The following is a 27,438-nucleotide window of genomic DNA, read 5'->3' on the forward strand; positions in this document are numbered from 1 at the left end:
TGCTTTGAAGAAAATGTGCAGAGATTTCGATGATAGTTGCAGACTATTATTTACCCGATGGTGGATGAGGAATGATAAATTTAAATGCCTCAGTCTCTTAAATAATGAAATAAAATAACTGAAACACCTTTTAAAATGCTGAAATTTCTGTATTTCTGATAGGATAATCCTGAAAGAAAGTCTGACTTTTACAGTGTAGTAAATAGATAAACCAAAACTGAAACACTGTGTGCAGAGTCACAGTGAGTAAACGCATCAAAATAAAGCTCAACTATTAAAAAGATGTTGTTTTTTTTAATGAAATAACTACGCCACCACATTGAAGTCCTTTCATATTTCTTAGAACAAGGGGGCATTTAAAGCTTCAAAGAACAAAAACACATGATTTTCTTCCAAGTTACACATCACCCATGTGACTTTCAGGCAGGATCCTCCTTCATGCAAATCCACAGTTAGACTTGAACAATAAGAGATTTGTTATATGCAAGAAATTGGCTCTTAATTCTACTTAGGAAGAATTTCTGTTTCATTTTATTATCACTTGGAGCTCAGATGCAATCACAGTGCTTCTATAAATATAAATGTATATTAGAAGGTTTGAAAACGGTGCATGAAATATAAAGCATTTTAATGGTCAAACGTGTCATATTTGCATAAGAAAAACTATTGATGTTAAAAGGATGTTACCGGAATGTGTTGAATGGGTGTGATTATGTTGACTTTTCCTCATTGCTGGGAAGGTTTCACCTGAAAGTATTTTTAGATCACCTCTGGCACAAAATCTACTCTTTCCGGTTTTGTCACTTACGGTCAGAAGACTGTTTTTATCACTTGTAGTTGAATGATCAAGTCGCAACCTTTGTGGCATGAGAAGCCAAAAGAAAGAGGAACTTTTGTGGTTGTCTAACTGGTATTTAAACAAGCAAGAAGATCTTGCTGCATTAAGGTGCAGAAATATTTAAGGATTTTTTTTGTTATTCACTAAGATGTGCGTGCTTTAAAGGGACACTTCCCACAAATTGTAAAACATCGTGGTATTTCTTCTGCCCTGAGTGTTAATAATAATCTCCACAGACGGTAAAAGGAATTTTGTTTTTAATTACGGTTTAGTCTACCTTTTAAAGAAATCATACCTGTTTTAAAATCTGACATTTAAAAAAATATTTTTTTAAGCAAAACCAAATAAATGTTAGTTTTACAATTTTTGTGTCTTACAAAAATGTAAATGATTCTTTTGAATTTTAGGGTATCATTCTGGGTTTGAGAAAATCAAACTTAACATTTATCATTGTTTTTTTGTTTTTTCAAATCTTCTCATAACCCTTTTATATGGGAATCTAACTAGATGATAACTTGAAGGAGGATTTTTTTATTTTAAGTTCTTTGAATGCCCTGAAAACGTTATTCCCACTCAGGGAAAGGATAAATGATTTGTGACTCCTTAACTTATGTGATATTATTTGTTTACTTAACCAGGAGTTATAGATCAGCATAATTACTCATTTCAGGCAGCGTGTTGGTGCAGCCCAGTTAGCCCTGTCGCCTCATGGCAGGTAGGAGTCTGTGTGGAGTTTGTATGTTCTGCCTTTATGGGTTCTCACAGGTTTTCTGGCTTCCTCCTTCAGTGCAGAGAGATGCATATTAGGTTATTTGGTGCTTGGAGCTAGAAAAATGGTGGTAAAGAATAAGGGGTATAGCACTGTATGGATGTATGGTTAAGTGCTCTGAGTGGTCAGTAAGACTAGAAGACTGCTGTATAAATGCTACTCCATTTCCATTTTGGGTTGTTTTTCTGGACAGCTGATGTTTAGATTCCCGATATTCTCACTGGTTTTGGTCTCTTAATGGCCTCTGAGGGGGAAAAAGTTGATCCTGTAGCTGTCTAGTGGCTCACTGTGTTCAGCAGGTAGTCACTAAGTGTGTGAGTCTGCCATTTAGTGATGAACAGGTAGTTTATACACAGATGGCTCCTTTGGTTTTTGAACAATGATACAGTTTTTGAAGTTTTTGCCTCCGTACACCACCACAGCTGATTTTAAGAAACAGTCAAGATGAGATTCAAGCGCAGGCTTTCAGCTTTACTTCAAGGGTTGTTTTTATTGTTTAGAAATTAAAGTATTTTTTTTCCTCACAACATCTTCTCAAGTCAGTCGAGTTGTGGAGGTGGCCAGAGTCAAGAGATGTTTTGTGAATGTAAATACAAAGGGCTTACAAAAAAGATGCGCACCACTGATTGCATTCAAGAACAGGAAGCCCAGATTAGGCTTTACCAGAAATCATCAGAAGGAGCCTGCCCTGTTCTGGGAAAGACATCCTTTGGACAGATGAGGCCCAGATAAACTTATAGTAGAAAGATGAGAAGAGTAAAGTACGAAAGGAAAAGGTATTCATACTTTGCCATAGTCATGTTTCCAGTGACTTCCAGTAGAACCAGGCCACTTACCAGGATGAATGAGGTGTATTGGACTAAATTCTGTGCTCAAAAAAGCAAAGAAATTAGATATTCTTCCATGGCCCCATCAGTCACCTGATCTCAGCCCAATACAGCATCCTTCAGTCTTTAGGATAACCCTGCAAAGTAAGTGTGTGTGTGTGTGTGTGTGTGTGTGTGTGTGTGTGTGTGTAAATACCAGTCCATCAGCACTATAAATGATTTCATAATGTCACTAAAATGTAAAACATGAAATTCCTTATGTTTTGTTTTTTTTCTTTTTTTAAAATTACTGACAGTTGGGAGATTATTTTTTTTTCCACCATAAACACTGTTTCCTTTTCTTATTTGTCAGTCTCATGATTGCACTACAACTGCTTTCTTTCCTTGTGCCCCAGACCAGGTGCCTGCATGTGGCTACAGGAAATGTAACTCCCGTGAATACGTTATCATTTCCTAGTATCAGCTCCCGCCCACATAGACTTACACTCACATTCACTGTTGGGATTCCTTATTTGTATTTTTTTTTCTCTCCTTTTACCGTAGGCTCGCATCAAGACTGCACAGAGGCGGGTGGTGATGGCCTCCCTCTATCTGGGAACCGGTCAGCTGGAGCAGGAGCTGGTGAGAAAAGTGGCATTTACGCAAGCATGTGCGTGTGTGTCTCTATGTTTTCACAACACTAGAGAATTTAGTTCTGGGCAGGTGAGAACAATACCATTACTGGCCAGAGATGCCAGAAAGTATGAGTCAGACTTCTCTTCCAGGACGCCCACTGCGTGGTTTGTTCAGAATGAAAATGTACTCCAGACCAACTACAAGGAATGACCCCAAAATGCAAGGGTTTATGGGTATAAGGAGACCAGCATTGGCATGTGACAGCCTGCTGTGCTTCATGCTTGAAAAGCCTAGCATAACAACATTAACCCAAAGCAAACCACAGTCTGGAATGATGCTCGTATTTGGCATTTTTTCATGTTTTTTCAATCTGGTACAAGCAGCAGTGGAGAGGGTGAAATACAGCAAAAAGGCACAGACAAGCCAGCATGCTTAATTACAGTTAAAAGCATTGGGATCAGCTGTGAGTGCTGCCAAACTCTGTAACCTCACAGGATGATGGATTACTAGAAATGTGAGTCAATACGATTTTATTTTCAAGCCTGGGTTTGCTTGAAATTGGACTCGATGAACTGAAGTGCATGCAGTGCAAAAATGTGAGTCTGTTCTTTGGTTTAGACAAAGGAATGCAAATATCAGGTGCAGTTTCAACGTAAAGCCTAGATACACCAACGCAGCCCTGATCCCAGGCTCGGCACAGACTAGATGGTATTCGGTCACACCTGGAGAGCATATTTACTTAAGTTGTGGTGTAGCCAGTGGGAACAATCTGATATTTGAGGGCAAGGCATGTTTATCTTGAACGTGCTATATGCAAAAGTTATGCAGCGTGCTTATAGTTGTAGATTTTAGGCTAGAGTATTTTGCTTCATGCATTTGCACTTGCAGATAAGCTTTCCCGTTATTCTTTTTGTTTATAGGAGGCATTAAAGAGTCAAGCATTGGACAAGAGGATGGCAAACTAGTAAACAGATATAAATAATACAGGGTCCCCTGTCATAGGGGAAAAAACGGGGCACAACTTAGGCAGACGACAACCACACACACACACAAGCAAAGAACATAGTGCCACACAGGCAGGTTTGAATCCAGAACCCTCTTACAGTCAATGCTAACAGCCAGACCAGTGCTGGTCTTCAGTATGATCCCCGCTCCACCAAACGTTACATTGTGCACAAAGCAGTCAGACAAGTACCGTTGGCCAAGCTGCCAGAACTCCCACATGGGGAAGCATGATTCATCACTACAGAGAACTTGTTTCCCAGTGGTTTGGTTGTGTTCAAGTAGCTTTAACCTACTAGTAAAATTAGCCCAGTATCCCCCAGATCCCATAGAATATGAATTAGTACAGTTTTAATGCAGAAAATCACATCTAGTGGTTTGGAAACCGACAGCAAACAAATCGATAAAGACGAATCTTGGTTATTTGTCCGAATATAGAGCTACGGTAGCCTACAGATAGATTACTCCATCAAAAATCAATGCGTGCCCCACCTGACACCCATCAGAATCTGCAGATTTATGTAATATGCAGTAATTTTATTATGTTTAATGAAGCAATGCGAGTTATAGGCCCCTCAAAGGACAGCAAATCCAGGTGTCGCAACCTAAAGCTAGAAGTTTCTGTTCAACACAGGTTTTTACGTTTTTTGCAGCCAACTTTGAGCATCAGTTTCATGGCATATATCAAAGTTTAAACAGCAGAAATAGAGCAATTTAATGTCTATGAAGTAGAGTAACAGAAGCAATCTTTAGTATCCTGAATATTTTATCTGTTTTCACAAGAGAAAACTTGAAAAAGTGCATTTTGGGTCACTGAATAACACTATGAGGGATAGCTGGTTGGTCAACACAACTGTTAACATATAAAAACTCTCCTTTTTTATTTTATTTCCTGGCCATGGTTTCCTCTGTGACAGAAGTCGATGTTAAAAATGCACATTTTGGATTAAGCTTAAGGAACCTTTAGCTCTTAAAAGTCTTCAAATCATAAAGATAAAAATTTTCCAGGTGTCATCAAATGCAGTAAAGCTTCTAGGTTTTTAATTTCCTCATGAGACCCCCCCCCCCCAATCTCTCTGCTGCCCCTCCTTTATCTGTCAGGTTGAATTGTTTCCTGTGCGAAACATGCACAAAACTTAAGGTTAACTTAAAAAACATAAAAGGAGCAACATCTCCTCCATGGTGTGTGTCTGCAGGCCTGGGCTAAGTGTGCCTGCTTAAGATTGACCGCAATAGAGGACTCTTTGTTTTTGTTTTTAAATCTACATTTAATAGTATTAGGCGTTTGAGACAGTCTTGCAGAGAATGATAACAAAATGCTGGTTCTCAGCTTCACAGAAATAAACAGTTTTTTCCTTAGAGCTCCCACTCATTGTCAGATTTACGCCTCAAGGAACTTCCAGAGCTGGAAGTGTTGGTGGTCCCTAAAGAGCTCTCTACTGGAAAGGCGAAATGTTTTACTGGCATGTAAACAGACACTGCGGGGTGACGCATTGTGAATGTATTTGGGCACCAGATGCACAATTTAGCAGAAGTAAAACAGCGCTTGTTTCATATCAGTAGGGATCCAAATACCAAGCAGGCCACAAAAAAGACTTCGCTCGCCACCAGTGGCGTCCTCTGTCGAGCAGCCGTTTCCTCTTTGTGTGCCGGGGTGAGTCATTTTTTCCCACGCTCAGTAAGCGGACAATAAAACGGAGCTGATGTTTGATAAATACTGAGAATTAATCAATTGTCATTCACCCGTTTCCTTGTACTGTGTCTCCATTTTGGAACTTTCACTGGAAATGACATTAAAAAAAGGATGAGAACACGGGGAGGAGAAAAAAATAAGAGCTTTAAATGCCCTTCAAGATGACTAGAAAACTATTCCAGAAGAACACTTAAAGAAATTAAAGGAAAGCTTAACTAATAAAGTTCACATTGTTTTGAAGAATAAAGGTGGTCATACCAAATATTGTACAAACCTTTATTTATTTATTTTTGGCTTATATGCTTCCATGTATGTTTGGACGTTTCATTTTCATTTTGCACATTTCCCGTTATCCTAGAAAAAAAATAGAGAAATAAACTTTAATCTTTACTAATGATTAGACTCTTTTCTGTGCAGTTTTCTTACACTCACTCTAACCTATCATGCCAGATGTCCGCCCCTCTCAGAGCCTGGTTGTGCTGGAGGTTACTTCCTGTTAACAGGGAGTTTTTCCTTCCCACTCTCACTAAGTGCTTGCTCATAGTGGTTTTTGTTGTTGTTGTTTTTTTTCTTTTTTGCACAGCAAAGGTGTTTAGAATCACCTTCCAATGTCTTCACTCTGTAAGTAATCTGTCGTTATTGTGGCTGTATTTCCCTTTCTTTGTGGTAGCTGGTTTTTCCCATATCAAATACTCTCAGCATGAGAGAGATGATGAGAGGTTACGCTGTTTTGAGCCACATTAAAGCTTCCCTCATTTCTTAACATTGTTAAATAAAAGTTAAACTTTCGATTAGTGCCTGTCCTGTAGTGTTAACTTGAACCAGGGAAAAAATAATGTTGTAAATGGCACATAATGAATACCTTTTTCTTTTTCTTTTTTTCTGTGACTTTACAGTAGGTTAAAATATTTTCTGATGTTTCGAGAACTGCATAAAATGGCTGTTTTATATATTTAACCAGAAAATTTCCTTAACCTCCTGAGACCCAAATGCTTTCATGCCATGCATTTTTAATTTCTCTTCGCTATTTGGGCTGATTGGGACCTGATAAATGTAAAAACAAAGGATTATCTTTTTACCTTTATGTAGTTTCTGAGAAGAGGATATCAGGCCCTTGTAGAGCAAAATTTTGTATTGTGGTCAAGACAACCCAAAATGTGATGTCCACATATGTAGATGCCAGGTCCTAGGAGGTTAAATTTAAATCTTTTTCATGGGAGATATGGGTAAGAAGGCACACCTTAAACATCTTATTTCATCTGTCAAACAGCTGCAAATCCAAAGATAATCCATTTACAATCAAAATGTGATTCAGTTTTATTTATATTGTACGGTAAAGACACTACAATAATACAGAGTAAACCCCAAGAATCAGACAGCCCCCTATGAGCAAGCACTTGGCAACAGTGGGAAGGAAAAACTTCCTTTTAACAGGAAGAAGTCTGCAGCAGGACCAGGCTCGGGGAGGAACAACCATCTGCTGTGATGGTTGGGGGTGAGGGGAGGGAAACGGGACAAAAGACACACTGTGGTGAACCTGTTTATTATCATCACATCTTCTCAGGGAGGACTTTCCCACTATTCCCGTAATTTGTGTGAATACAGCGGCAGATGGGAAGCTTGCAAAATTCTGTAGGTGTTGAGTTAGATGGAAATGGGCTTATCGCTCTTAATCCCACACTTTAAGGGTAGTAGCTCGAGGCTTCGTCAGCGAATTACTGAAACGCACATTACTCAAGTCTCTGACTGAAGTGTCTGCCACAATAACCAAGTCACCCTGGAGAACAATTTTCTGTGCCTTACAGCATCTGTTCTAAAAGTGTGGGTCACAGCACAACGCTTCTGTTGTAGTCAAAACTTTCCTGACACAGACAAATGTAGCAAGTGTGGAGAAATGCACACTCACTAAAGATTAGAAACCGTAAACCACCACTAAAAATAACAGTAATCAGAATCAACTACCGCATGCAACTGACACATGGCAGTCCCTAGGGAAGTCTGGGTTTTTTTGTGCAGCCCTCGATCACATGTTAAACTCTTTCTTAAAGGAATTACATGCTAAGTTGATGCAGAATTCTTTTAACTGGGGTTTGTGTGTGTGTGTGTGTTTGTTTTTGTTTTTTTTAAAGGTGGACTGTATGGAGGAAGCCCTCCAATGTTCCCAGGACAACAGCCAGTCTCCAGACCTGAAAGTCTCCATATTGCTTGACTACACACGCGGATCACGAGGTTGTTAGCGGTTTCCTGCACTTGGTTAGCACAGAACTCCCCGCTCATCATCCTGATTGTATTTGTGTGACTTGTGTTTCACGTGCAGGAAAGATTAACTCAAGGACCATGCTGCTACCTCTGCTGCAGCGCTTCACATCTCAGATGAGGGTATCTCTGTACCACACTCCAGATTTGAGGGGGCTGCTGCGCTTGCTAGTCCCCCAGCGCTTCAACGAGACCATCGGAGTCCAGCACATCAAAGTCTACCTGTTTGATGACAGCATCATCATCAGTGGGTATGTTGGTGCCAGTATGACCTTTTTCCACACTCCCTGTGTGTTTGTTTGAATTCAGAGTGAAGTTTAAAATAAAGTTGTCCCACCTCCAGGAAACTGTCTGTTTTCACAAGCTGCAGGTGCTTACTGGATTAGCTTAAAAATGTTTTCAGTGCTTGTTTTGACGTGCAGTATTCGGGGAAAACGGAGCTCAGTGGGAGCTGCTCCACAGCCAGTGGGCACAGTGCTGCTGTGGTTTCCAGTCCATTTCTCTTCAGAACATAAAATGGCATGCTGACCTTATTCTGCCAAATTGGTGAAAATATTACAGTTACTTTGATGATACCCTCAAAACGGTAATGCATTAGTGTGCAGGAGGAGCAGGGAGAGCAAGGGGTCCTGATGCCCTTTGTTCTAAAAAATCCAATGTTGTCCTCCTTTGTGCATCATTGTAAACACAGCCGTATAATGTTAACTAATGTATTAATATGCAGGGTTGCAATACTTTGGAATTTTTTTACTATTATTTTCCTTTCCTTTAGTTTAGTTTTTCTTAGTAAGTAAAAACTAGATTAAAAAACTAAAGTAGGGGTTTTAATACGCATTTGGTGAGGTCAATAATAATATCAGAATCAGTGCTAGAGAACATACTTGCTGGGAGTTGACTCACAGTCATGACCTCCCAGTGTCTGCGCCAAAGCCTCCTCACACTAAATGTGTAACTACGGGCATATGTTAAAAGCAGACAATTTAATAAAAAAACATGTTTTTGTTTCAACTGAGTCATTTTTTTTAACCCCGGTTTAATTTTTAGTTTCCTTTTAGTTACCAACAGCAACTGTGACTGTTTGCCAATTATGACTGGAAAGCAAGACGTGTTGGTTTGGCGCACTGCCTGTCAGTGCCTTACTACCTTCACTTAAGTCATTCCAGGAAAATTAAGTCAGTTACATACTTTAGACAGATAGAATAACAATAACTGAACTTTGTTTTTGTTTGTTAAGACATTTCACACCGATCCTGTTAGTCTTTCAAGGATAAACAAGGCCCTTGCGCAACAGAGCGGAACCAGTTTTGTCTAAACATAACCACAGCAAAGAACAAATTTTAAATTGTATATTTAAGCACTTGGTTACTAGCAGCCTGTTTGCAAAAAAACTCAAAAAACCCATAATTGCTCCAATATTTTTTTTTTTTAAGCTGAATCAAGGAAAAAGCCAAAGATGAACAGAGGGTGACAGGTACTGACTTTTAAGCTCGTTACAATGGTACAAACTGAATTGTTGCCTTATATATTATACCTCCATGTATATTTTACTAAATCACTCTGCTGTTTTCCTATTAAAATATAAAGAAATGGGTGGTGGCCTAAAGCCTTTGCACAGTGCTGTATGTACAGTGCACTCATTTTTTGTTGTTGTTAAGTACAAAAATGAATCGTGTGTGTGGGTTAACACAGATGTCTTAGCTTTATAATCTGCTGCACCAGTTTAACGTTGGCTAAACAAGACAAGTAGCTGCATATGACAGGGCTCCTTTATAGCTACGTTTTGTTACCAAGGCTCATCTTTTGTCTGGGATGCACTCTGTCAGGATAAGTTTGTAATGTAGTCATGTTTCAGTACATGCAGATGCAACTTACGGCTGTGAAATGGAGAATCAACATCGCTGGGACTTTGGAAACATAACATTAAAACAAATAAAGGATACGCAAAGTGCCGTTCTTTACTTCCACCATGTAAACCGACTAAAACATATTTACAGCTGCGACTGTTGCGTTTTGTTACCACGCAGGTGAATCTTGATGCAGGTCTTTTTTTTTTCTTTTTTTTTCTTTTTTTTTTAAATAATTTAAGTCGTTATAACCTGTTGATTTCAGACGCATTTCGAGGTGTTTGGCATTTATTTCTGATAGAAGTTTCTCACTTCTTTAAAACAAGAATCCTTGCCCCTTTGAAGATATTTCATGATGATGACCTTTGAAGATATTTCCACTTAAATCCTGAGGAATGTTTCCAAGTATTAGTCTCTGACGAGTCTTGACCCCGAGGGCCTGTCTCTTTCTAGGCACCTCATATTGATGGGATATAAGACGTTTTGGCAGTTTCATATATTTGAACCTGCCCTTCTCCTATCTCCTGTCTGTCGTGTGTGATCTTGTTCAGAGTCCCTAAAGTTTTACTGGAAATAGGAAGATGTGTTTCCCATTTCACAATAACTATGCAGAAAATTTCCAATAAATTTATGGAGGACGTTGGCACTGCGCCAGTGTTGGTGCATTAAAGAAGTCGTGACATGCTTTGTGTTCATTCTAACACGCGGTCTGTTCATTTCCTCCTTGGCAGCAAAGCATGTTCCACAAGATGCTCCTGCAGGTTAAGTTGGGCCCACGAAAAACTTTTACTGAAGATTAACGACATGTTGGGCTGTCACAGTTAATCCTGTGTTAATAACTCATAAAGCCGCACCGGTAATGTTGCATCCTTTAATCAGAACCGGGAGATGTTGTGAATAAGCAGCTGTGTGACTCAGCTCAACTTACAAACTGTTGGCTAAAGGCATGGGTGGAGAGGGCTAAAATGGCTTTGTGATTGGCTGCTCCAAAGCCTGGTACAGAATAATCGAGGATTATTTTGAATTGGGTATCATATGAAATGAATTGGATCCCCCGTTAAGGCTGTGTCTGCCACCTCTTTTTAAAAAAGTTAAAGCTAAGAAGAATACGCAGCTTTAGAGGCTTTTGTCTCAGTTTCCTTTCGTGAGTACATGATAATTGATATGTTGATTTCACTTGAATGGCACCACCCTTCCTCTTGAATAAACACAGTTTCAGAAAAATATTCATATGACGACATTTCAATAAGATCCCCCACCCCTGCACTAGCTTCCTTATTCCTCCTCCTCTACTCTTACTTTTCCCGGATCTTGTGTTTCAGGGCCAACCTGAGCGACTCGTACTTCACCAACAGACAGGACCGGTACGTGCTGCTGGAGAACTGCAGGGAGGTTGCCGACTTCTTCTCCGACCTGGTGGAGGCCGTGGGAGACGTCTCCCTGCAGCTCCAGCCCGACGACTCGGTGACCATGCTCGAGGACATGGTGCACCCGTACAAAGGTAGAAACCGAACACTCCTGTATCCCTGGCCTGTGCACAGAGACAGATGTTTACCCTCAGCATGTTTTGACAGCATGTGACACTCCATGCTCACTTGCAGCCTGTTTTCAACTCCAGGAGTTTGCTAATGGAGCTTGAAAGCTTAGACAAGCCAGATGCAGGCCAGGGAGGAGAGCTCTGTGAGAGTACAGTGAGGAAGATGTAGAGCGAGCTCTTGTGGTTGGCTAGCCATGGAGCCGGATGTGAAACTGTCAGGGTTTTGTCCACACGCACACGCACACATATTTGTACAGTGTGTCCGTAACTGGAGTGCAGGCTGCCAGGATGTTCGTTTGAGGGATGAATGACATCATGTCTGCAGGACTGGACCGCCATGGAAACGAACACCAGGAATAGAGTTGTGATGTCACAGTGTTGCTGGAAGAAGATATGAAATGGGAACTGATACACACACATAATTAATTCACAAACATGCACGTGCGCGCGCGCACACACACAGACACTGGAGAAATTCTAGTGAAAGACATTTGTGAAGATGACTGATGAGATTTGTTATTGATCGTAAGAATGGCGTTAAAAGAAAAAGTGCGTTTGTCTGCAGGCAGAAGGTGATAACTGATGATTTAAAGACTGTTTAAAGGCTCACGTCATGCAGGTTGCTCACCTGTAGGGTCATCTGTCCTAACACAAGGATGAGCAACATGCATTTGGTGTTATCAGAGGAATGGCACAAACAGACTGCAGGAGCTTTCCAGCTAATGTGTTCACACGAGTGTGGTTGTTGATATAAGGAACTCCAAAAAGGGGGCCTATTACATTAATTTCCTGCTCCATAATTTTATCCTTGTACTAGAGTAACTTTGCATGATTCACAGTTCAAAATACTCACACTGAGTGCTGCCCCTCAGTTCATCCTCTATCTGAAACAAGCTCTCTTCTGATTGGCTGCCCATAAATGGTTTTAAATAGCAGGTTCTTCTTCAGTGCCAGCTGTGTGCCTGTGACTTTTAGCAACTTTTTCTGCGAGGTGCAGCCATACATCCATCCTTTTTCTATCTGCCTCAGGGGAGTAGCAGCCTAAGCAAAGACCTCGAGACCTCCTCCAGCTCATCCAGGGGAACTCAGAGGAGTTCCCAGGCCAGCCGACAGGCATAACCTCTCCAATATGTCCCAGGTCTACCCTGGGGCCTTCCGGGGACATGCTTAGGACACCTTGTCCAAGAGGCATCTCAGTCAGATCCTCAAGCCTCCTTAAATGGCTCCTTTACTCTGAGTACCTCCCAAATATATACATAAATAAATAAATGTATAAACTAAATTAAATATGCAAATTCTCTGATATAAACAATCTCCCTGTAAAATAATAAAAATGATCATACAAATAGTACAATTAAAAAAAAATAGTATAAAACCGTAAGAACAATGTGAACATGGTCAAAATGGATCATTAAAAAAGCTCAGGTTTTGCAGTGTTATGGTTGCAGTGCAAGCTTTTAGAGAGGAAGTGCAAAGCTTCAATGTTTGGACACGTTGTGTCATTTTGCTCTGTGAACTGGCCACGATCTCAGTCCTCCCCTGATGTCCTAAAATGGAATGCAGCCCTCAAAATTAAAAAAGTGTCAGCGTTAAGCTAACGACTCTGTAGGCAAGAGACTGAAATGAGTGCTGTGATTTAACTCAGTTTTAATGAAATCCATTTCAGTGTCTCATATCAGAGAGCTGGAAAGATGTAGGCGAGTTTAAATGTTCTTTTAGGTGGATGTCGGTTTGGAGCTCCATGCCTGTGCTGTAAATTTAATGCAGGAAACCTAAATGGTATAAAAGATGGACTTTCGAGTGCGAAAAGTGAAGTGACTTAAATTTGAATTTTTTTTAAATGATCACTGGGTGGCGATCATTTTGGTTGCAGAAAGGTTTTACAGGAAAACAACGCTCGGCCCCAATCTTGGCAAACAGAGATCGTCACAAACCGATGGGTGATGTCTCCAATGTTTTGTGCCGTTCATGACTGTGAATCCATTTTAAAAGGTTGGGATTGCTGATAATGTGGCGTAGCTGGAAGCTCTGCCCACTCGATTTTGAATACTTAGCATGAATATAGCCATCATTTTTAACTCCTTCCGCACTGTTTATTTAAACCAGGGGCCAGAATTGGCCTGGCAAAAACAACAGATGTGTTTTTTAGATTGTGTCCACTAGGGTTGTTCAATATAACGATATATATCGTTATATTGTACTTGTTATATCGTTATATACTATATATTAGAACAGGCTTTTCCCCGCAGCACGCCGTGTAATAATTACTCACAAAGAAAACTGTGGCCTTTACAACTTATGTCTAAAAGTGTATCGTTTCATGCATCGGTTAAAACACTCTACTCCAGCTACCCGTCATGTAGCTGGAGTCACTTCCCGCAAGACGAGCTGCCCGAGATTCACAGAATTGACAGAAAATGTTACATTTTTGTGATTTATATCGTTATCGGACGATAGAATTCTTATATCGGGATATGAGATTTTGGTCATATCACACAGCCCTAGTGTCCACAGTAAAATATATAAATAAATAAAATAGCAGCTTTTCTCTGAGTTAACAAAAAGTTTCTAAATTTATAATTCCGTCTGGGCAATGAGCTGACAGAACCTTTTCTCTAATTTTAAATATTTATTATTTACAATTTAAGCCTAAAGAGTCGTGCTGACAGATTTCTTTCATTAATTACAGCAGCACTTCTTTATCGTGCAGAAAAACTGAGATGCACTCCTGAAATTTAAGGAGCTTAGAAAGAAAGTGACTGGACATTTCACCTATCCTTTGAGAAGCTTCTTCAGTTCTAAAACCAAATGCGGGAGAATCCCAGGTATTTAATCCCTAGTGGGAGTTGTCCCTTAAGGGAGTTTTTATGACCCTCTATTAATCATGTGCCTCACGACATGAGCCAAGGTGTGACAAAAAGCGTGGGCTGTTATTAGCAGAGGTTTCAGCTGAAACCATTGTGAGGCCTTGCTTCACCCTATCAAGTGACCTATTGAGATCACCTGACGTGAGTGGGGGTTGAGGCGCCTGGGAAGGGATCTTAAAAGTATGTGGCAGAGAGTTGTTGTCGTAAGCCACCTCATCTGTTCAAAGATGGTCGTTCACAGTGGACATAGATGGCTTTTACTCCTTTCTTTAATCCATCTGTGGGACAACTCCCACTCGGGCTTAAATACAAAGAAGCTTCTCGGATATGAGGTGAAACATCTTCATGAAACGTTTAAAAAGTCCACTCGCTTTCTTTCTAAGCTTCTTAGACTGTCATGACCTGGATAACTGAGAACCTACACAGACATACTCATGATATCGCACTTCTTTTTCTTGCATTGAGGATTCGCAGGGATTAAATGTGCAGTTAAACTACTTTACATTGACAGAAAAGGGATTTTCACCTTTCTGGCCCACTTAAAGACAAAGCTGTATGTGACCCATGATGTAAAGTGAGTTTGATATCCCTGATCCAACCTTAAGCATTTTTTAAATGTTATTCGTGAAAAATTGTCATTCAGAAAGGTTGTTGCTGTATCACAGTGTCACTGTATAACTGACTCTATTCCCCTACAACATGAGTACCACGACCACATGACCGAGAACACTGTGACCCAGAGATCAGGCTGACCCGTCTCCCACTTGCAGTCCTCTAGCTCCACACTCACTCCTACTGTATCTCTATGGCAACTAGGCAACCGGCAAGACTTCTCGGCAGTGGCGAGGAAGCGGATTATGGAGGTTGTAAACTCGGCCCATATTAGGCAGCGGCTTCTGAACCAGTCGGAGGACTCTGAGGATGAGGGGATGAGCGAGGTGGAGGAGGACACCTGGGTGTTCCCGCTGGTGCAGATGAAACCTCTTGGCATCAGAGTGGACGAGCAGGTCACACAGGTGAGCCTCAACACCGCATCTGATCTGTACATCTGTAGTTAAAATGAACTTTTTGCCTTTTACGGTTTCAATTCTTCAGGAATTGAAGCCATTTTTGGTTATCGCGTGGTCTGAAATAAAATAAATAAATGCAGATTTCTGTCATTGTAATTACCTGACTCATTGCTTGTTTCTGTAAACGGTGATTATATTTAGACACCACCCAAAGGGCCATTGTGAGCGTGGATGAACCCTTCACTCATTACATGTTTTGTGCAGATGACTAATAAAATGATACATGACTACTAAACCATAAATCAAGGATAATTATTTGTTTCATAGTCACATATTCTGGGAATAAATATAATAAAATGATTGCTAGCGCAATATACTGTAATTTAGCCATCAATAAATTTAAGTAATAATTAAGTCAGAGCTGAACAATAAGGAAACTCTTATCAGGTTCCTGACATTATGAATCCATTACCAGCAATAAAAATGAATTTCATTCTACGAATAATTAGAGAAATCATTGTCTGTCAGCCCGATACACTTCAGGCGTAATGGGTGTATTGATGGAAAGCTGAGAAAGTGCAGTGTTGAATTTGAGGTTGTTTGGATGAGCGGTTTGCATATTTTCAGTACAAAGTTTTTATGGTAGGTTATAAAATAAAATATGCACTACTGTGCAAAAGTCTCGAGCCACTCCTCATGTCGTGATATCTTTATTGCCAGAAGTATTCACTCATCCATCCAAATCATTGAATTCAGCTGTTCCAGTCACTTTCATGGCCACAGGTGTATGAAGTCAAGCACGTAGGCATGAAGGCTGCTTCTACAAACGTTCATGAAGAGTTGGTCTCTCTCAGGAGCTCAGTGAATTCCAACGTGGCGCTGTGATTTTGTGGGAACAGTTGGATGGCGCCTTCCTGTTCCAACATGACTGCGCACCAGTGCACCAACCAAAGGTCATTAAAGAAATGGATCAGTGAGTTTGTGCAGGCCAGTCAACTTCTTCCACACCAGAGTCCTGAACTCACCCTGGCAGAACACCTTTCAGGGACTGCGAGGCAACGTCAGTGTCAGACCTCTTAAACTCCTAAACTTTGTGGAAAGCCTTCCCTGAAGAATTGACTCTGTTAGTTAACTATTGTATTATTATTGTTTGTAGAGTAAACAAGAAAGGAAATGACAAGATAACCAGGTTTTCGTCTCATTAACAGACTGTCTATGTAGTCAGCTGAATAAAATAAAGGAAAATTGGGGTTTTCTTCACTTCCTTTCTCTCGTCATCCCTCCAGCGTCTGCTGACCGATGCCGGACCCGAGTCTACTGTGTTTCTCACATCGGGTTACTTCAATCTGACCCGGGCGTACATGCGGCTGGTGCTCAAGGCTGGAGCCAGTTACCGTATCCTCACCGCCTCCCCCGAGGTCAATGGGTTCTTTGGGGCCAAGGGCATCGCTGGAGCAATCCCTGCAGCGTACACTCACATCGCCAGGCAGTTTTACAAACAGGTGTGCCAGGGGGGCCAGCAGGAGAGGGTACACCTGCATGAGTACCACCGACCAGAGTGGACCTTCCACGCTAAAGGTGAGCGACACTAAACTACATATACTTTATACAGTAATGTGCGAACGTCTTAAGCCAAAGAACCTAATTGGTTCTTTGCCAAATTGTTTGTTCTTGGTTGCCTTTTTATGTTTGAATGATTCATAAGTCAGTATTAAGTGACTTAACTTAATTCCTGGGATAACAAAAGGCTTTCAGGAGCCTGGAGAACTGTTGCTCAAGAGCACTTTAAAAATCCCAAGAAAGTCTGGCTCCTTGGAAGAAACATTTCAAGAAATGAGGGTGGATCGAGATTTGTGGACAGTAATGTAGCTTCCCCCAAACTCAGCTGTTCCCAGGAATCTGTAACTAGATGATCCAGCCATTCACACACACACATCTGCTAAGTAGTGCTTGAGTGACGCAATATTAGAATTTCAAATCATTATTATTATTTGTTTTTAGATGGGCTGTACATCAATGCAGGCCCTATTTATCTGTTAAATCCATGAAACCTGATTCATTCCGGTGCTGAAATTGGACAGGAACTGCAGTTGAAGGGTTAGCCTCACTTTTATTAGTCCCGAAAAAGGAGCAAACTTAACATCCTGAAGAGATCCTTCCACTTTTTTTTCATTGTTATAAAAGGACAGATCAAGTGCATCTCAAATGTTTGATTGCATTATGAGAACATGCCAGAGTTTGGACTTCATTCAGCCTGTTTTTCTCCTTTTATTTTCCACTAATATGTCCAAAATAAATGTATTTATCCCTTGACAAATGGAAACAACTGTTCAGTATGATTGCAATTTTTTTTCTTTTCCCCCCTCACATGCAAAAAAATACTCGCGGATCAACATCTGATGAGATTTTGCGAGTTGAGCCAGGACTGGACGTCTAGATGAGCTGTATTTGTCTCAATGAAAATAATAAAACACATTACTCTCGCTGTTCTGCCTCCTCTGCTGTTCTTCTTGTGGTCGCAGCGGTATGTAGCGTGAGAGACGAGGACTTGTACAGTCACTGTGTTGTAGCCTCGGGACGAGGATGCACACTCACTCTCTCTCATATTTTAGGGTTTTGGATCTGCTCTGGGGATTTCTGCATGTGCTTCCTTTTAGTTGTGGTTTAGGCCGGCAGAAATCTCTGCTGGAAACGGCTCTCTGAAGCATTACCTCCTCGCTGGCTCACTCCTTTTCTCCTCTCTCACAGGTCTGTGGTATTACCTCCAGGGGCAGGATCGGCCTTGCCTCACTCTAATTGGCTCCCCTAATTTCGGTTACCGCTCGGTTCACCGTGACCTGGAGGCCCAGATTGCCATAGTAACGGAGAATGAGGAGCTGCAGAGCCAGCTGCAGGAGGTCGTCTCTTTATTTTCCACAAACCACAGCCAGACATGATGATGAATGAATGTGTAAGTCTGCGTAACTGAACAAACACCTGCGTTTTAAACTCCCAGGAGCAGGAGATGTTGTACCGGCGCTCCGCTGAAGTGTCCACCTCTACGTTCGAGCGGCCCGACCGCCACGTTAAACTGTGGGTGAAACTGGTCACGCCACTCATCAAGAACTTTTTCTGAGGTGCAGCCACACACGTGCACAACTCACTACACATGAAAACTCATTAAAATTTAGTTTTGAGTTCATTATAAGGATGATTTCACTTTATTGCAGCTTATTTTCATTTTTGTGGGAGACAAAAAAAAAGAGTCCAATTTGGCTGTGAGAGAACAGGGTAGAGCAAAATATAAATAATAAAAATTTATTGTGGGTGTTAGTCAATATCAAGGAGAGTACTCATGAAAACACATGTTGCTGTCCTTGAAGCCCTTTGTGGGCCAAAAGAAAGTAAGAAAAGGGGCTATTGTGCTCCACAACACTCTTTTAGGATTGACTATTTTTAGGCCTCTCCAAAAGGTTTTTGTAATATGTCACAAAAATCTGCTGTATTAGAGTCATACGGCTAATTACTTTGGGGTTTCTCACTACTCTCTATAAACATGTTTGCTGTTTTTTGCTGGTGGAGGCCAAAAATGGAGCTAAAAGAGAGAGAATACTGGACTTAAATTCAGCATTTATAGAGGAAGTTGGCTCCGAAGGAAGGAAGGAAGATGATGTTGAAGACTTGGAAATAAACCTCTGTAAATGTTAGAGCTTCAAGCAGATCACTTGATGCGTGATGCTCCACTTCTGGCCTGCGTGACAAATTAACCCTGTCACAGGTTAATGTCACAGGTTGCTTCCTGATCCCTGACCACAGACCTGTAATGTCAGGCCTGAGACCTCTCACTGAGCCTGCAGAGGAAAGCTGCAGCAGCTGAGATGGGCTCTAATGTAACTTCCTGTTCCTGAACGACTTCAAACGCATTCTTCTTGAAGACTCGCTGGGAAAAAAACCTCCGTATTGATTGATTGATTGATTGATTGATTGATTGGTAATTTATTTCAACATGTGAACAATATACAAGTACATTTAGAAAAGAAATGAGAGAAAAAAAAATATACTATACAAATTACATACAAAAAAACATTCTGATTAATTTACATGTTGAAAGGGAGTGGGAAGAAGTATACACTTATTTAATCCCACCCCTGTCCCATAAATTATCAGTGAATATTTAGTCAGCTTCCTTACTGATATAATTTGTAATAAAAATAGTGAACAGATTTCTGATATACTATATACTATAATATCACATCATGAATTTTTTGTTTGTTTGTTTTTAAATAGAGACATTCACTTAATTTAAATATTTTCCTTTTCTTTATAGATCGAGAAGATCATATTTTTATAACTCTTTTTGAACAGTTTTATGTTTGGACATTGCTTTAATTCCATATTCAGTTTGTTCCATAGTTTCACTCCTTGAACAGAAACACAAAAGCCTTTTCTTGTAGTACGTACCTTCATTGTTTTGAAGTTACAAAAACCCCTTAAATTATAACTTCCTTCTTTCAAAAAAACCATACTCTGAATATTACCTGGCAGTTCTTTATTTTTTGCTTTGAATAGAATTTGTGCTGTTTGGAATTTCACTATATCGTCAATTTTCAATATTTCAGACTGCAAAAATAGTGAGTTTGTATGTTCCCTATAACCTGCATTGTGGATGATTCGAATTGCTTTCTTTTGAAGAGTAAAAAGTGAATGTAATGTGGTTTTATAGTTATTGCCCCAGACCTCTGCACAATAGCTTAAGTATGGTGAAACCAGTGAACAGTAGAGAATATGAAGTGATGTTCTGTCGAATACCTGTTTTGCCTTGTTTAGTACTGCAATGCTTCGTGATACTTTGGAATGAATATATCTTACGTGAGCTCTCCAGTTAAGTTTTTCATCTATTATTACCCCCAGAAATTTATTTTCACTGACTCTTTCAATATCAACACCATTTATTTGAATCTTTGCATTTGTATTTAAACTACTATTTCCAAATAACATAAGTTTAGATTTATTCAAATTTAATGATAATTTGTTTTTATCAAGCCAGAACTTCACTTTACTTATTTCATTAGTCATATCCTCCAATAAATTCTGCAGATCATCACCAGAGCAAAAAATGTTTGTATCGTCAGCAAAGAGAACCATTTTTAATACTTTGGACACTTTACAGATGTCGTTAATGTACAAGTTGAAGAATTTTGGACCCAAAACTGACCCTTGGGGTACACCACAAGCAATGTCCATACATAAGGAGCAACCACCATTTATTTTCACAAACTGCTTTCTGTCACTTAAATAACTCCGGACCCAATCTAAAACTACCCCTCTGACACCATAACGTTCCAGTTTTCTTATTAATATATCATGATCTATAGTGTCAAATGCCTTTGTCAAGTCTATGAATAACCCAGCCACATATTGCAAACTTTCATTTTGAAAAAAAAAAAGTCCTCAGGCAAAACGAGTTGAGTGTTATCTAAACGGTCATGCTTACACCCTGTCTGGTTGGCTAACTGCTTTTTTTGTTGTTGTTTTGATGAGTTAACAGAGGTTATTAGATCTGTGTGCCTCGTTAACTAGCAGCGCACCTCGGGTTTGACTTCATGCTGTCATCTGCAATAACAACGATTACCAAAGCTCATTTTGAGCCTCATATATTTTTCTGCGCGCAGACTAAAGTCTTACATAATCCATATGGCGTCAGTTATAATACATTTGCACACTGGCAAATGCAAGCATTAAATATGATGATTTTTTTTGGGCGATGCATCTAGTTTCCTAAAACGTTTTTACTTTTTTTGCCCACAGTAATTGTTTGTTTTATGTGACAAACTCAAAGATATTTAGCTCACCGTCTTTTCTAACAGAACAGAGGAGGTGTTTGCATTTGAGGAATGGGGAAGCGGAAAGGATGACTTTGTTTGCCTGGAAAAATGACGGTTAAGTACTAAAATATACCAACTTTTGGAACATATGCAAAAATTCAACATCAGTATCATCAGGTTATTAAAGACAACAGAATATTTCCTCGTAGCTGATTTACTTTCTACACCATCTCCAGTATTTTTATTTAGTTTGTCTGCAAATAAAGAGTAGACAAAATATAGGCCCAAACATTATTTACAGACACACACACACAGAGTAAAACAGGCTGCGGCTTCTTCGAAATGCCTGCAGTCATTGCGGTGAGTCCCAAATCGCAGGTCCCGTCCTCTCCTTCCCAGCAGCCCAAATCACCAAAGTGAGAGCAGGGACAGCGTGTCGGCTGATTCACCGCTGAGTGAGTCATCGTGGTGTTATGGTGATGATTTGATACTGAGGTCTGGGTAACTGTGAATCCTGTCAGGACTTGGCGAGAGGTGAACTCTCTTAAGTTTCAGCAGCTCAAAAAAACCCTGAGTGAACAGGCTGCTTCTGCTTAGCAGAAACATTCAGGGGGACGGTTAAAGTTGTGGTCGCATCATAAACTGAAGATCAGCCAGGAGGGAAGCCTGTCAAGATTGCAGCTAAAGATTGATGGAAAGACGGTCAGCATTTTTTTTCTTTTCTCTTTTGGTGGTGGTTTCTGAGAACAGGAAGTGTTGCAGACTGGATACTGACGGTAAATGGGTGGTGTCTTATCACTACCTGAATAGAGTTGTGAAAAAAAAAAATGCTGATTGATGTGCTGCCAGAGGGAAATGGACTAAAATAGGTCATCTTTCATTCTCAAACAATGATGTGTGTAAGAGTGTATTCAGGCCTATTGTTGGAGAAACAGTGGAGAGGGAAAAAATAGGAAAAAAAAGTTGTATGTCCTCGAGTTACCGACTCTGTGACGCACGCTCAGGTCTGCGAGACTCATCAATGACTCCAGGCTCAAAGTTGGCCTCAACTCTTACATCATATTTAGATAAGAGAAAAGACTCACTGGTGTCTGTGAGCTAAAAATGCAAACAGCTGTGCGATTTGATCCTAATCTCTGTGAATAAGTCTGAGCCACTTCAAGAAAGAAAAAGCTCTCACACGCACATTAAAACTCACACTTTTTGCAGATTTGACATCTGCTATATGTCAGCTGTTTCAAACATCAGCCTCGAGCTATTCAGGCCTCTTTTCCTGTGAAGGCCCAACACTGTGAATGCCTGCTTGAAGAAACTTCCTTTAAAACAAAATAAACATCTTAAGAATGAGTTCTGATTGAGCGTCAGCAAAAATCTGACATACCTTTTTTTTTTTTTTTTTTTTTTTTTTTTTTTTTAAGAAGTATTCAAACTGTGAGGCTGGCCGTGCTCTTTACTTTTATTTATCAGTAAAAGTAAGCAATGAATGGATCCTGATATTAGTAGTTTTGTGTTTAGCCTGTGTCCCGTGAATCTCATTCTTCTGTAGTTGCAAAAAAAAGAGAAAAAGTAAAGCACTTAAACCACAAAATTACAGGATTCCTGATTAAAATATACACAGCAGACCCTGAAAGTGAAATAATGGAGTCAAATTTAACGTAGTTGCTTTTTTTTAGGTGTTTAAATTTGAGATTAATCATTTAATCTATACATTTATGCAAGCTGGTACGGGTCAGTGCCATTGCAGTGGTTTCGAAAGGTAGTTGGCAGGCAACGCCATCATTTATATCACAGTTTTCTTTTTCTGGATCTAAATCAGGTTTTATTGTTGTGAAATTGCAACGATTTAATGGTTTTGTAGGGTCATATAGGTTCATAAATGCTAAAAATGGCTCATATAGTATTAGCCATTCGACAGGTGTTGCCTGGCAACGTGATTACACAATAATATTTGATATAGATAAGAACCTTCAGGAGCCTAAGATAGGTAACTGTGTGCTAAGGCTGTCATCAGAGATTCATGCTTTCTAGTAAGATATTAGTAATAATTATTATTTAAGTGCAGTAATGCTGCATTTAGACCTCAAACAACCAGTATTAAAAACATTTAAGTATTAAAAACAATAGATGGCATTGCAGAGTGACCATTATGTAAAAATATTAAAATAGAAATGAATAAATGAAAAATCTGTTAAACATAAGAGCCATGAAAATACACCGCCTTGCATGTTTTTAATCCTGTAAATTTTTAAATTAATTTCTCATTTTTAAAAACTGGGATGTTAAATTAATAGTAAGTAAACAAAATAAAAAAGCTTAAATATCAGTTTGTGTATTGTTTTACATACATCAGATTTTTCTGGAAAAAAACAAAACAAAAACAAATCCCACCGATGATGTTGAGGAAAAAAGTGTGTAACAGGGTTAATAGGTTAACTAACCCTACGTGAAGGGAATAAATATGTGAAATATTCCAGCAGGCCCACCTTCTGTCAAACCTTTGTTTCACAGTTTGAAAGCATAGCTGGGGGGAGCTGGATCTGGAAGTCTGGTAATGTTTGACCTTGTGATCGTGTATCTGTAATTATTACAGAATTAACATGTGACTGAAATAAAAGCAGAAAGCCAGGCGTTTGGAAGACACTCTACACAACCCCACTGCAGTCTTCGTGATAACAAGTGTACAACTTCTTTGTTAGAAATCATCACAGCTACAAATGTTTATTAAACTGCTGCTGAAAATAGTCTCCAACATGTTCACTATTTACTCCTCCAGATTCAGGAGAATCAGGCAAGCTGTTTTCCACACTCTTCCTTTTCTCAACAAGTTGCACGAAGAAGGATCAGATCTGTTCACACAGCTGAAAACACTTAGTTTTCACAGATTAGGCCGCCGACGGGTTAAAGACCGCGTCCTGTCCTTGCGTGCACCTACGACGTGTAGGTTCCTGAGCTCAGGAAGCTCAGGGCGACTCTGCATGTGATGAAAGCTGTGTGCTGTCAGGCATTTGTTGAAAGCTGTTTCACTACCTCATCAGGCCATGATATGCGACTTCAGTCAACAGGAAGGCTGTGATGATTTATTCTATGTTTGCATTTGAGAAATACATTTACGCACGAGTGCTCTATATCATTATTATTAAAGGTGAAGCACGTGCTGAGCATACGGGCTGCTGGTATACGTGAAGCTCCTCTGTCAGAGCCTTTGTTCCTTAATGGGATCACACGGCTCTGTTCCTGAAGCAAAGCAGCCTCAGTGACCCCAGCTACACATTCACCTTCAGGTCCAGGAAACCAGATTCATCATATTTACTTATTTGAAATATAAAAGTGCTGTTTTTTTTTAAAAATGTTTTCTTTAAAAATACATTCTGGGTTTTTTATTTAATTTTTTTAAACTTTTTTCTTTGAATTTCAGGCAGACAATAAATAACCTGTTTAGATCAGTTTGTTCGCGCTCGCTCCTGTTTTGTATCTATCTGGCATTGTGATCTGTGTACTTGTACTGCTTATCGCCTCCTTTTTTTCCTGACAGAGGAAAAAACAAAACGCAGCCCTCCAACAATGGCTGTGCCGGTTAAAAAGTTCTTATCAGCAGCGCAGGCTGTCTATTGTTGGAAATTGGTGACAACAAGCTGGAGCCTCTCCAAACCACATGGGGTTAAAACGCAGCTGATGTCCACACAGCATCACCCACTCTAACCCAGCGTGGCGGATTGAGAAGGTCTCCTCTGCCCTCTAGTGGTGAAACTGAGATTTCCCCAATGCAGTGAACTTGCCCCACCGTGACCTTTTTATATAAAGTAGTCCCAGACCTTTTTACAGCCAAGACACTACAAGACATTTTCCAAGTTAATTTTATTTAGTTAGAGAAATATGACACAAAAACAACCAGAAATATGAACTTTAAAGCTAAGGAAATGTAAACCATCAAAATCAGTTTGAACCTGAACTTCTGCCAGGTAATCGTCTTAAATTCATGTAATCACACCAACTTGTTAAGATAAAAAAAACCCCAACAACATATAAATGTATAGTGATCAGATTCTATTAAATTTAACATTTGAAATTGCACTGACAAAATTATATGGAAAAGTCTATGGAAGAGTCCAGGAAAGGACACAGCAAAGCTTCCACCCTGAACATATAAAATGTAACGCTGCACAAGGGCTCCAAAGTTTGTGCTTTGTGATGGTAATTAACCGACTCATGTAAGCACTGAGAAGATGCATATGTGAATTAATTTCACCGTAATTATCAGACATAAAAGTAGAAGCAACAGGTCTCTTTGTGCCTTAAAGGAAAAGCAAAAAACATGTTGTTTTTTTTAAGCAGCTGATGAATGCAAATCAAATATATTAATCTAATTTATTATAACAGTTTATAAATGTGAGGTTATGTAACCAAACCTCATATTCCTGTTACTAAAATGCTGAAAATGCCAACGGTCTTGTTGTTTTGTTGGAAATGATGTAAATATTAAAACAAAGGTGAGTTTAAGATGGATAAAAGTGGAGGCTCTGCTCTTTCTGCGGATCAGGTTTTTATTTTCATGGAATTAAAACAATGTCATTTTTTTAAAGGTAATATAGGTTCTGAAATGCTAAAAATGGGTCATATTAGCCCTTTGATAGTTGGTTGCCATGCAGCGTGATCACATAATACCATATGATATAGATAAGTAATGTACCTGTGAGCCATTTGGTTGCTCAGTGCTCATGCAGTCAAACAGATATATTAATAATAATAATTATCATTTTAGTACAGTAATGCTGCTGTTGTAGGTCAAAGTGCTTAAACATATAAAACAGTCAATATAAAAAAATGTCTAACAGTAGATCACTGCTAAAGACCAGTCAGCAGTCCCCTGGAAACATGCACTTTGTTTGCATGTGAGTAGTTGCTGGGTGAAATCAAGTGCAGAGGATGCTGCACCAAAAACCTGCTTGTGGTTGCTTTGCATGCTGGCAGGTTGCCCCTAGTTTGCTTTCAAGATGCCAACTTGTTTACAAATCCTCACTACCTGCATGAAAGACAGAAACTGGAAAAAAGTGTGTTTCAAACCAGAAACGGAGCATTCAGAGTAAAAGTTTGACGTCCCTGTGATAAAGCATTTCATCGCGGGGATGTCAAACTAATTTTACATCACAGGCCACAAACAGCCCACTCTGAGCTTATGTGGGCTGGACTCCAGTTTCTGTCACTGTGAACAAGTTTAACTACACATTTAATCTCTGAGATATCTTAATATAAGATAAAGAAGCGCAATTTAACCAGTGTGTCTCGGGTTTTCTACACGATAAAGAAATGCTGGTGTAGAAAACTGTCAGCGTGAGTTTGGGCTTAAACCGTAAGGAATAAATTAACACAGGCTCATTTAGCCTGTGTTAATACTGCTGTTAACATGTATTGATACCAGCTAGCAGGTGTTATTAATGCTCCATATTTTCTAATGTTTTATTCCAGCTTAATAAGAGTCTTTTAGATTTTAGAAAAACCTTCAGGTTGTCTTCAAGGACAGAAATCATTTAGAAAACAAACAAAAATGGTGATAATGAGGAAGACCTCGGCAGTGCTGCCAGACTCTCAGCCTTCACATCATGTCCTTTATGATAACCACAAACCACAACTAAAAATCACTCGGGAATCAGCAGATTGAGCTTTTTTTTTTTTCCGCAGGTGGCAGACAGTCCATTCTGGACATGAATTGAAGGTGGAGGTCGGCCAGCTCCTGTGGAAGAAGCACACTCTGGATGACCTTCAGCACGCTGGGAGCCGGCGTCCTCTGTGTGTCATAGGAAGTGACTGAAACACATGCACACACACAGCAGCACATGTATGTGGCGGACTCGGGAGGTAAATCCTGTTTGTTAAAGCTCTGGATCCACCTTCACACCGTTACACTCTTTATGTATTAACACGTGACGTCATAGCACTGTGGGACTCTGGTTTTGTAGTGTTATTAACTACAAGCATAAAAAAAAAAAAAAAACGTACTTCTGTTAACATACGTACACGTCCACAGGTATGTGTTGCATGCATGGAGGAAAAAAGCAGGCACTTCATGTGTGAACGTCTCTGATCAGATGAAGGTTGTTTGGTGACGACACCTCGATGAGCGTTTGACGCTGTGTTTACAGCTCTGCCTGCAGTAAAGTTGACTGTACAGTCTGTGTTATTGTTGTAAATTAAAGAGTGAATGTGTGGGGAGTTTTTAAAGTGTCCTCAAGCGTTTGATTTTTCTGATTGAGCTCGAGTTCAGCGATTCGTGTGGAAAAGCTTTAAACGAGAGATGAAACAAAGCTGACGTGAAAGGTTTCCTGAGGTTTGGTGTCTATTAGCTCTTTGTTTTGGTTTTTCTGCTCGACGACCACTCCTG

At 39.8% G+C, this 27,438-nt stretch overlaps 1 protein-coding gene across 1 annotated transcript in view; it reads left to right on the forward strand.

Moving 5' to 3' along the window:
- Positions 1 to 27,438, forward strand: part of pgs1 (phosphatidylglycerophosphate synthase 1) — a 54,753-nt gene extending 27,315 nt beyond the window's left edge. The window contains exons 3-11 of the mRNA XM_085361532.1: positions 2,978 to 3,055; positions 7,874 to 7,973; positions 8,062 to 8,251; positions 11,167 to 11,345; positions 15,065 to 15,264; positions 16,545 to 16,836; positions 18,007 to 18,155; positions 18,254 to 18,374; positions 26,739 to 27,438. Coding sequence (XP_085217658.1) covers positions 2,978 to 3,055; positions 7,874 to 7,973; positions 8,062 to 8,251; positions 11,167 to 11,345; positions 15,065 to 15,264; positions 16,545 to 16,836; positions 18,007 to 18,155; positions 18,254 to 18,373 — 1,308 coding nt within the window. The 3' untranslated portion in view covers position 18,374; positions 26,739 to 27,438. The remainder of the gene's footprint in view (positions 1 to 2,977; positions 3,056 to 7,873; positions 7,974 to 8,061; positions 8,252 to 11,166; positions 11,346 to 15,064; positions 15,265 to 16,544; positions 16,837 to 18,006; positions 18,156 to 18,253; positions 18,375 to 26,738) is intronic.

This window comes from Diplotaxodon limnothrissa, linkage group LG8, assembly GCF_057381915.1.
Source record: "Diplotaxodon limnothrissa isolate DT_005_m linkage group LG8, D_limnothrissa_male_GT1.1, whole genome shotgun sequence".
NCBI classification, from domain to species: Eukaryota; Metazoa; Chordata; class Actinopteri; order Cichliformes; family Cichlidae; genus Diplotaxodon; species Diplotaxodon limnothrissa.